This window comes from Centroberyx affinis, unplaced genomic scaffold, assembly GCF_046629955.1.
Source record: "Centroberyx affinis isolate AG114_WGS23_722 - 3 ecotype Tasmania unplaced genomic scaffold, CSIRO-AGI_Caff_v1 ptg009263l_1, whole genome shotgun sequence".
In the NCBI taxonomy this organism is placed as follows: Eukaryota; Metazoa; Chordata; class Actinopteri; order Beryciformes; family Berycidae; genus Centroberyx; species Centroberyx affinis.
Window position 1 is genome coordinate 1 of NW_027284466.1, and position 10,000 is coordinate 10,000.

A 10,000-nucleotide genomic window follows, 5' to 3' on the forward strand; every position below is an offset into this window, starting at 1 on the left:
AACACTAACACAGTGTGTAAGAGTGGCTGAAACACAGAAGGGTTTGTTGGAGGTTTGTTTACTAAACTGGAGCTGCTGAAGATGAAATGTAAGTTGCTTTCCAATACTTTTACTGAGAGAGTGAAGATGTGTGTGTGTGTGTGTGTGTGTGTGTGTGTGTGCATATGTGTGTGTGTATGTGTGTATGTGGAAGGGGGTTCTGCACATGTTCTTTACTGTTACCATGGGTGAGAGTGAGTGTGAGTGAGTGAGTGAGTGAGTGAGTGAGTGAGAGTCAGAGTGTGTGTGTGTGTGTGTGTGTGTGTGGGAGGGGGTTCTGCACATGTTCTTTACTGTTACCATGGGTGAGAGTGAGTGTGAGTGAGTGAGTGAGTGAGTGAGAGTCAGAGTGTGTGTGTGTGTGTGTGTGTGTGTGTGTGTGTGTGTGTGTGTGAGTGAGTGAGCAAGCGAGTGAGTTATTGAGCGAACAAGCAAGCAAGCGAGTGAGTGAGCGAATGTGTCAGTTATTGAGTGAGCAAGTGAGCGAGTAAGCGTGTGTGTGTGTCTGGTGTGTGTCTGGTGTGTGTGTGTGGTGTGTGTCTGGTGTGTGTGTGTGGTGTGTGTCTGGTGTGTGTCTGGTGGGCAGACAGTGAAGTCATGATCGCACATCATTAGGAGGCTACAGTGGAGAGTGTTTACAGCGCTAGGCGCATAAATAATGGAGCAACTTAATAACAAATGAAGCCAAGATGGCCGTCTCCTGCGGTGATGTCACTCTGTCGCCCCGCCCACAATGCAACCTGTTTCCAAGCCAACCGCGGTGGAGGCTGTTGGGATGCTTTGCATTGTGGGACGAGTGTGAGAATAAGCCATGACAATCCAGTCGGTACCAGTGGCGGTACGGTTCTTAATTGCTGATAACGATGTGGATGTTGTTAGTGATGATTATGATTACGAACCTCATTTGACATAGATGAAAAGGATTTATCGATGTTGTATGTGTTTGGTTTGATGATGTCATAAGGCTCTGTGCTCTCTCCCCTCTATGATCTTGTCTTGAGTGATGTGCTTGGGTGGATTTTTACATTGTCCTGCCTGTCTCTTTATGTGTGGTTTCCTCCATATCGTATCATATTGTATCATATCGTATTTTATTGTATCATAGCGCATTGTATCATATCATGTATCGTATCGTGTATCGTTTTGTATTGTAGTGTATCATATCGTATCGTATCACATTGTATCGTATCGTTTCGTGTATCATATCGCATTGCATCGTATTATATTAAGCTTGATGACGTGAGGAAACAGGACAGTAGACATTAACAGTTAGCAGTAATTTAAAGATTTTGAGAGTCATCGTCGAAGTTCTCAGCTTGTCGACCATGAATTTTTTTGATTATCTAACAGGCTTTAGATTTCATGAAGAGCCAAGAGTTTGCAGAGTTTTCAGCAAGTAACCCTTCAATCGAAGTTAAAACACACACCACAACAGCGATGTGTAAAATATGTGTCTTCGCTCTGTCGGTCCTTCTGATCCAAATCAAAATACCTGGATCAATTAACTCCTCATTTAATGTCACAAGGAGTGTGACAAGGAGTTTTTTTTTTTACGTCAGGAAGCTGGCGGGGCAATGTCAGGGCACTTCCTACTTTCAGCTGCGTTTTCAAGCGCTACGTTAAATCAGTGACGATCTCCGCTCGCTGCTGAACTGCTACGAGTTCAGCAGAAGTTCTCTGAGGGAGCAGCTGAGGAAATGAGGCGTTCACTGTGTCAGAGAGCAGCGACACACAGGAAACCCCACACTCTGCATGGCATCTGAATCAGCTCTATCAGACACGAACTGGAACGGAAATTGCGTGTGAGAGAGAGTGTGAGGGTGTGTGTGTGAGTGTGTGGTTGCTTGCGTGTATACAAATATGTGGGTGTTGATGTGTATGTGTCAAAGAGAGTCTGTGTATTTGTGCTTTTATGTGTCTGTAGTACTCCCGTGTGTGTGTGTGTGTGTGTGTGTGTGTGCGTGTGTGTGTGTGTGTGTGACCACTCCAATGTGTGATGAAACAACCTGCTCAATGCATCAGAAACAGTCGATTCACTCTGCTTCTTAAGCAGTTTGGATCTGAGCTGTAACGCTGTCACAGCTGTTTACTCTGCCAAATAACTGACTGTACACTACAGTATTTGGGATTTTTTTTTGTCAGAGGGTTTTTTGCTGATGTCAATACTTGTTCAGTAGTTTTCCAGTGGCCATATGCAGTGGCTCAGATTTTCTTGTTTGTGTCCTTAGCTGACTGAAAAGTTTAAGGAGCCTCGGGGCTAAGAGAAACTACAATGCAAGGCTTTTTCTTTTTGGCAGAGCAATGCAGTTAGTCAAAAATGAGCCAAGTTTTCCATATTCAATCATTGTTATTGTTATTCATTGTTATTAATCATGTAATAACTGGATGGACAATCTACCAGTCTGGAGGCAGAAATTATCTTATTGGGTGAGTTGAACCTCAGTGGGCGGAGCCAAAGAACCGTTACTGGCATGTTGTGGCAGTTAATGAGGCTAAATGGTTCGTTGTGTTATTGGCCTGCATAGTTAATGAGCCTGAAGGTCATTTCAAGCAGTGACAAGTCAAGTTTAGTCTAGTCCTGTTTATCTATACAGCTTGACATTCATGTCATACACATACTACATCACTAGGTGCCATACTACATCATATATACATAATACATATACATCCTATACTATATCATATACCATGCTACACACAAATGCCTATGGGCAATTTAGAGTCTTCATCTTGTCAGTATAGCTCAAATGAAAACATAAATGGCTTTTTACTTTTTACTTTTTCTTTTCATTCATGACCATTGCATTCATGATCTTGGGAGAACAGCTTGTAGTTACCATGAGCAACTAACTGGCTGACTGGAGGGGGATTAAGACCTCCAGCCAAAAGAAAACCATTTGACAGCTGCATCATTTGAGAAACAGCAGGAGTGGATGAGAGAAGCTGCTTTAAATCCCTGTGTGAGGCTTCTTCAGTAATACGCATGCCTATATGAGAATACACTAAACCTTGAATATATTATGCTACAGGTTAGATTATATTGTGTGTTAAAATAAAAACGCTTCTTTATGCCTCGCTCAATCACTTGCATGTTTACATACTAAACAGAACTTTTTGGCATAAAACACTGCATAAATAGTCTGTGATGCATTTTTTTGAGATGTCACAAGCTGCTTAAAATAATGATGATCTTTATTTATGTAGCACTTTTCAAAACACACTTACAAAGAACTTAAGAGAATAAAAACATAAAAGCGACAGCAGAATCAATAAGACAAGAAATATAGAAACAAGAACAAGAAACAAAGAATAGAAGGTTATTACATAAAAATGAATTTTAAGACTTGGTTCCTTACTCAGCATTAATTTTAGTGAATTAAATGAAATATTGTTTTTACATACAAAGCCAAATAGACTGTGTGAGTAGTGAAAATGAGAAAAATGAATTAATCTCCCGTCCCAACAAAACACAAGTGGAATATATATCCTTTAACTGTATTTAAGGTCAAGTTTTGTTGCTGTTGTTGATAAGAAACCCTAGTCATGACCTTTAACCTTTAAAATACACACAGTCGTTCCTGCTGTTTGCTTTCACAGGGCGACTAAGTGTTTAACGCACATGACAAAGTGCATGTTTTCCCTGTGAAGAGCCAGACTTGAGGCGTCTGCCGGTGATGTCACCGCACAGATTAATCTGACTCAGATCCCCTTTCCCTTCTCCAGCAGGAGGCCCAGTGCAGGCTGGGAAAAAAAACCACAGCATTCCTCTCATTCCTTATCGCTGAGGCAACGCTAACGGACAGTCGATTTCTTTGTTACCCCGGGATATGGGATTTCTGAAGTTGCATAAACCGGGGGATAGCTTTACAGGCGGGAACTAATCTTGGTTTTAGACTTATTTCCCCTTGAGTGGAGAGTCATTGATTTAGCGCTTGAGAACAAGGCTGAAAATCCAAGACAAAACAAACGCTAACCGCAGGGGATTCGAGGGGATCTTTCTATTCTCAAATCAAAGCTGTGAATAAAAGGAACAAACAGCAGATGACAGCTTGAGTGTTTTAATCTCAACTGAAGCCGTAAAAACATTTAAAATGCAGCTATATTTTCAGTTGTGATAGGTTAAAAGAGGTCCAAAAGGTTTTGCTTTTTTCTACAAATGAAACTCTTCAACATCTGATCTGTATATACCCCAAATTTAGATGCTCAAAAAAACTTCTGGATTAGAGTTTAAAGGAGAAATCCTCCCACACTGTTAAATATCATCAGTCTGTGATGTTCAATGCATTCTAGCAGTTAGTGATAGATTGTAGTAATTTAGTTTTTGTTTTACCCACTTTCCCTCAACTTGCCTCATCTATGTCTACTTCAGTGAGAGATTTCCCTACATTTCCCAGAATGCCTTTCGACGACCCCCAGAGAGAGAACATGCCCGGACATGTTGCATTCAAATGGGTTTTTCCCATAGGTGAGCAGAGAGAGATAGCAATAGCATAGTAAGAGCAAGAGAGGGAGTGTTTTTCCAGTCAAGGAAAAGTGAGAGTCGCGTCCCTCACTCAAACCCCAACCTGTCTCTCTGCTGCATTGCATTCTGGTCTCTCTCCTGCTCCTGTGGGTGGAGAAATTGGTTTCTCTTCTTCTTCTACGATGGATTTCTCCCTGTATGATTGTTGAGCGTCTCTTGGTGCAAAATGGCGGCTCTAGAGAGAAGCCCTCGCTCTTTGATTCTGAGGGACTGACACCAAAACCTGACGTTTACCGCTGAGGTTTTACATCCTGGAACATTTTCCTCCTATTAAACCCCATTAGTGATGTCACATTGTTTATGTTTGGCAGTTATCCACAGGAATAAGAACAACAAAACGGACCCAGGAATGCACGGTACATTGCTAATAGCTAGTTTAAGTGTTTGACAATGGATTTTCCCTTTAAAAGTCATAGTCATAACACTGACTCAGATTCCTTTTAACTCTGTAATGGCAGCTAATCATGAGGATGTTGAGTGATGACTTTACACAACTCTCCTGCTGTGTAATCATGACACTGCAATCTCTCTCACTATCTATCACACCAGATATCATTTTAAAGAAATGTGCTATGATGACTTCTATGTCTGTGCATCTGTCTGTCTGTGCATTTCCTACACACACACACACACACATACACACACACACACAGAGTTCAGCATGTATTTAAGCTGTTTTCTCAGCTGGAAAGCAGACTTCGATCAAACCGTACAGTGCAAATAATTCTCAGTGTTTGTTTTAATTCGGTTGGAGTACCAGATGGGTGCAGTTTCCTCTATCAGGACATATTTAAGATGGGGTCAGGCATGCTGTCAATTGAAAAAAAATCTAAATAGGCTTTCAAACACCTTCAAAGGACAGTGTAAACTTTCCAGCACACATTGTTTTTGATCTACGGAATATGTTGCGCAAATGCACCGACCTTTGACTGACCTAAATAAATTCCCCAGAAATACCAGATATCACAGTAACGGTAACAGTAAAGGCAATTCGCTCAATTCTGATTTGCTGCTCATATCTGTTTTTTTTTGGGGGGGGGGGTTTTGGATGACTGTTCATATCTATTCTAGATGATAACCCGTACCTGATACCAATATGAACCGACAGCGATGTTGAAAAGACACATGCGCAAAATAATAACAAAGAACGTTGCATCTGTTCGTGTATGTCTGCTTCTGCCGCTTGTTTTGAACACATTTCTGTCACAGTTTGTGCCTTTGTGTTTTGACTGAATCGAGGCTTCTCCCCAAATACCGATCAAGCCGACCTTTCGCTTTCTTCCCCTTGTTGTTCTCCATGCTAACGCTGACTCAGCCAAGCTGCTGTGGGTCTTTAGCATTACGACAGTTGTCTCAGGCGAATGATGCAACATTTCCCTATTCTGATTTCGTTCAAAGACAAGTCGCACGTAGGTCGCATGCCTCGGGGTCTGATTATGTGTCACATATCCATGTGGTTCAGATCAGACTGGCACAGATTTTTGCTGTTCACACTGACTGGAAAACATCAGATCTGTACCACCTGTCTGTCTGTCTGTCTGTCTGTCTGTCTGTCCAGCTGTGTTGATGGACAGCTCTATAAACACTGTGGGCAAACCCAAATGCAGCTGAACATTACTCAGTATCACTCTCAATCAGGGCGCTAGAAGTCACTGTGTCAGTTCAGGAGTTTGCAAACTTTTCCATGTCCAGGATCCTCATGCAGGCCCACACCAAGGCCAAGGACCTGAATCTGTGGCTGGAAGGTCATTTGTTAAAATCCCGGATCCTGGCTGGATCTATGTTTAGATAATGTCAGCTTGTTAGCTAGCTAACCATAGTATCTGGTCAGCTAACCATCACTGTGTTGTTGTAAACACATCTGATTAGCACACTTGCTAACGTATCTAGTAGCAGCTAGGGTTAGCATGCCAACCTCCATGATGGCGATGCAACTGCAAAACCTCTATTGAAACAGAAACCTGGGGCCGGATTCACCAATGTGTTCTTAAGAAATGACATAAGAGGACATTTTAGGAAGTTCTTAAGAAGGCTCTTAAGTGCAATTCCTCAATATTTTCTTAGTAACAGTCTAATTTCTTACGAATTTCTTTAATTTTCCAACTTAAGAACTTCTCAAAATAGGGCCTGAATTAATTCTGGTTAATAAATTTTAGGCTTACTGCCATTGAGGCTAGGAGACAAGGCTAGGAGGCTAGGAGACAAGGCTAGGAGGCAACCCAAAGTGCTTCCATCTCAACTGGAGCAAAGATTTAAACATTGGTTGCTGTGGGTAACTGTAAAATTTGCTAGCTTATTTTCAATAAACATGAGACAGAGGCCTACCTGGCCCTACACCAAATAAAGCTTTACAATAAATGTTCATCTTAATGTTAGGTGTCGGGGAACCTATGAAGACTTTGAACTATAACCTACTTGTCTAAAATGTGTTTAAATATATGATATTAGAGGCTTACCTTTTCACTGTAGGAATTAGTGAGAGAGGTGAAGGGCTGTCAAAGGGCTGTTAAAGTTAAGAAAAAAATCAAGAACAAATTTGAGAACTTTCATTTCAAGAATACCATTTATTTGTAAGTTTTTTCTTAGGAAGAAACATAAGAAGAAAGTTAAGAAAATGTATAAGAACTGTTTTTGAGAATAGCATTTTTCCCTATTTTTTTTCTTTAGACTAAAGTTAAGAAAAAAATGGCACTTGAGAAGATTTTTTTTCTTAAGAGGGTTTTGTGAATCCGGCCCCTGATTCTCAGCATTAGCGGGACAATGAAGTTCTATTGGTTTGTGTCTGATAATATTGACAATACAACACAATGCAATGTAACTGACAGTCTTTCTCTTTCCCTCACAGTGTTTCCTGCCTCCACCCCCAGTCTTCTCCACCTGCTGCTGCTGGCTCAGCTGTTCGTCCTCTCGGCGTCTCGTCCCGCCCGCTGCTCCCTCTGCTCCTCGTTCAGGCCCATGATCCAGAGCTTGGACAGTCTGAAGCGGCTTTCCGGCACACTCCACGGCCTGGTGAGCTTCACGACACACTGCACATCAGTACATTATTCAATACTGTATATCTAAACTCTAAGTATTCAGTCTATAGTTATCTGCCATCCTTTACAAAAGTCAAATAATTAGTTTTAACTTCACACTGTCATATATAAGAGTAGGCGCCACTTTTTTTCAAATCTCATGTTGCAGTAATAAAGACGTTCACTTGAACTGTTTTTATTTGGAATAAAAATGATTGAAAATGATTGAAAAAGTGTGTACTATAGAGATATCTCATTGTGTTATGGTATTGAGCTTTGGACTGAGCCTGGTCAGGTTACTGCAGGTCAGTTTTATGTGTTTACATGAAGTCAGTTCATTTGGGAACACAGACAAGGCAGCAGATAGACAGACAGACTGACAGAGAGACAGATGTTAATGGAGAGTCTGTTCACTCCTCTTTTCCCCTGTGATTTAAATGTTGATTTAGCTCATCAGTGGCCTGGATTTGTCTTGTGTTTTAAAAACCAACAGACAGACAGTGAACTCAGCATCGTACAAACTGGCGAACACAGACTGAAAGATCTTCCCACGATGCAACACACCGCTGACCATTTCAGCTCTATAAAGGTACGTTTCCCTCACAGTAGAATCAAAGCCAACTTGATCCAGTCGAAGTTCTTTTTTTTTTGTTATTTCACAATATTTGGTGATAGTAGAAGCAGGAAAATTCATATTCTCCCTCTTCTTCCTCTCTGTGTCTGTCTCTCTCTGTCTGCCTATCTTAATCTCTCCACAGCTCAATGAGTCTCTCTCCCAGCTATATTTGGGCATTCAGGCCTTCAGGCTGCATGTTGATTGGTTGAAAGTGGCCAGAGAGAACGTCAGCCTGCCGCTCTCCTCCCAGACAGCGGAGGGCAGCAGAGTCCAGCTGCTGCTGCTGTCCAACCTCACCAGCACTGCTCTTCAGCAGGTAGGAAGGCTTTATCAAAGGAAACACAAGAAACACAACCACAGATACGGCTTGGTTGGATTAGGACAAAGTGTTGTAACTGTAATTGTAATCCACGACAGTAACATCCACATTTTAGACAATTAAGGTGTGTTAAAAAGAGTGAGTAGGTATTCAGTGTCTTGCTGCCATTGCAATCACTTAATTAATTAATTAATTAATTAATTAATCAATCAATCAATGTTTATTTGTATAGCATGTTTTCATACACCATAGTGCAATGCAAAGTGCTTTACTGAAAGAGGAAAGAAGGCCAGACAGGAAAAGACAGAAAGATAGAAAGAGGTTGAAGTGGAGGAGACGTGAAGAGGAACACTTCTAAAAGACGAAGGATGCGTTCACACCAAGCGTGTTTGGAGCGGTTTAATGAAACTCCTGAGCGTTTATTCCTTTAGTTCAGGAAATGAGCCTAAAGCACAAGGGATAATGGGTATAAAGAGACAGTGTGTTGACATCTGACAGCCAGCAGTTCTTTGTGTTTGAAAAACCTAGCAGAGCAAAAGTAAAGCAGTCTGGACTGATGCTCATATTCAGCTATTGCTTCATGTGTTCTAAACTGGTGTGAACACCACAGAAGAAGAGACAGACAAGTCCATCATGCTCAGTTCAAGTTACAGAGACTGGAATCAGATTTGTTTTGACTCTCTAACCTGCAGGATGAAAGGTGACCAAAACTCTGTCCAATAAACAAGCTGCTTGTGAGTCATGTGACTTTTGTTTACAAGCCCTGGTTCATTTGGCCAGTGTGAACCTAAACAAACCAAATACAAATATACAACAAAGTAAACCTTTCCGCTCTGATTCGGACCAAAGAAAACAAACTGTATGTGATCGCAGCCCTAGAAAAGCCTTCCAGAGGATCTGAGAGGAGCTGAAAATATTGATATTTTTAAACGTAAAGTAAAAACCCATCTATTCAGTCTGGCTTTTATGTAGTGTTTTATAATTTTATGGTTTTAGTATTTATTTAAGTTATTTAAGTTATTATTTATTTATTTTTTCTATTTTGTTTTATCAACATTTCACTGTTGATCATTATTATTTATTTTATTCTATTTTATAAAACATTTTATTGTTTTACTATAATACATTTATTTTGTGTAGTATTTAATAATTGTATTTTTATTGTTATTTTTATTGCTTTTATTGCTTGTATCTTTTATTGTTTATCTTTTATTATCTTAACTACCCATCTTTTATTGTTGTCTTATTCAATTAACTTTTTTTGGGGGGGGGTTGGTTGTTTTGGTGTGCATTAGTCACTAAATCCATTTTTAACATCGTACGTTTTGTCAGTCACTTGTAAAGCACTTTGAATTGCACTTGATTTGTTTGAAAGGTGCTATATTAATAAAGTTTGATTGATTGATTGATAGATTATACAGCACTGTTGTTACTATTGTATAAGACTAACTTTAACGAATCCTTTTGTCTGTTTCCAGATGAACCAGGAG

The 10,000-nt window shown here is 40.4% G+C and overlaps 1 protein-coding gene across 1 annotated transcript in view; it reads left to right on the forward strand.

The window, feature by feature from the left end:
* LOC139640382 (uncharacterized) overlaps nucleotides 1-10,000 on the forward strand; it is a 10,153-nt gene continuing 153 nt past the window's right edge. Inside the window, exons 1-5 of the mRNA XM_071514580.1 lie at nucleotides 1-88; nucleotides 7,407-7,570; nucleotides 8,069-8,164; nucleotides 8,334-8,507; nucleotides 9,989-10,000. The exon at nucleotides 9,989-10,000 is cut by the window's right edge and continues 153 nt beyond it. Of these exons, the coding sequence (XP_071370681.1) occupies nucleotides 82-88; nucleotides 7,407-7,570; nucleotides 8,069-8,164; nucleotides 8,334-8,507; nucleotides 9,989-10,000 (453 nt within the window). The 5' untranslated portion in view covers nucleotides 1-81. The remainder of the gene's footprint in view (nucleotides 89-7,406; nucleotides 7,571-8,068; nucleotides 8,165-8,333; nucleotides 8,508-9,988) is intronic.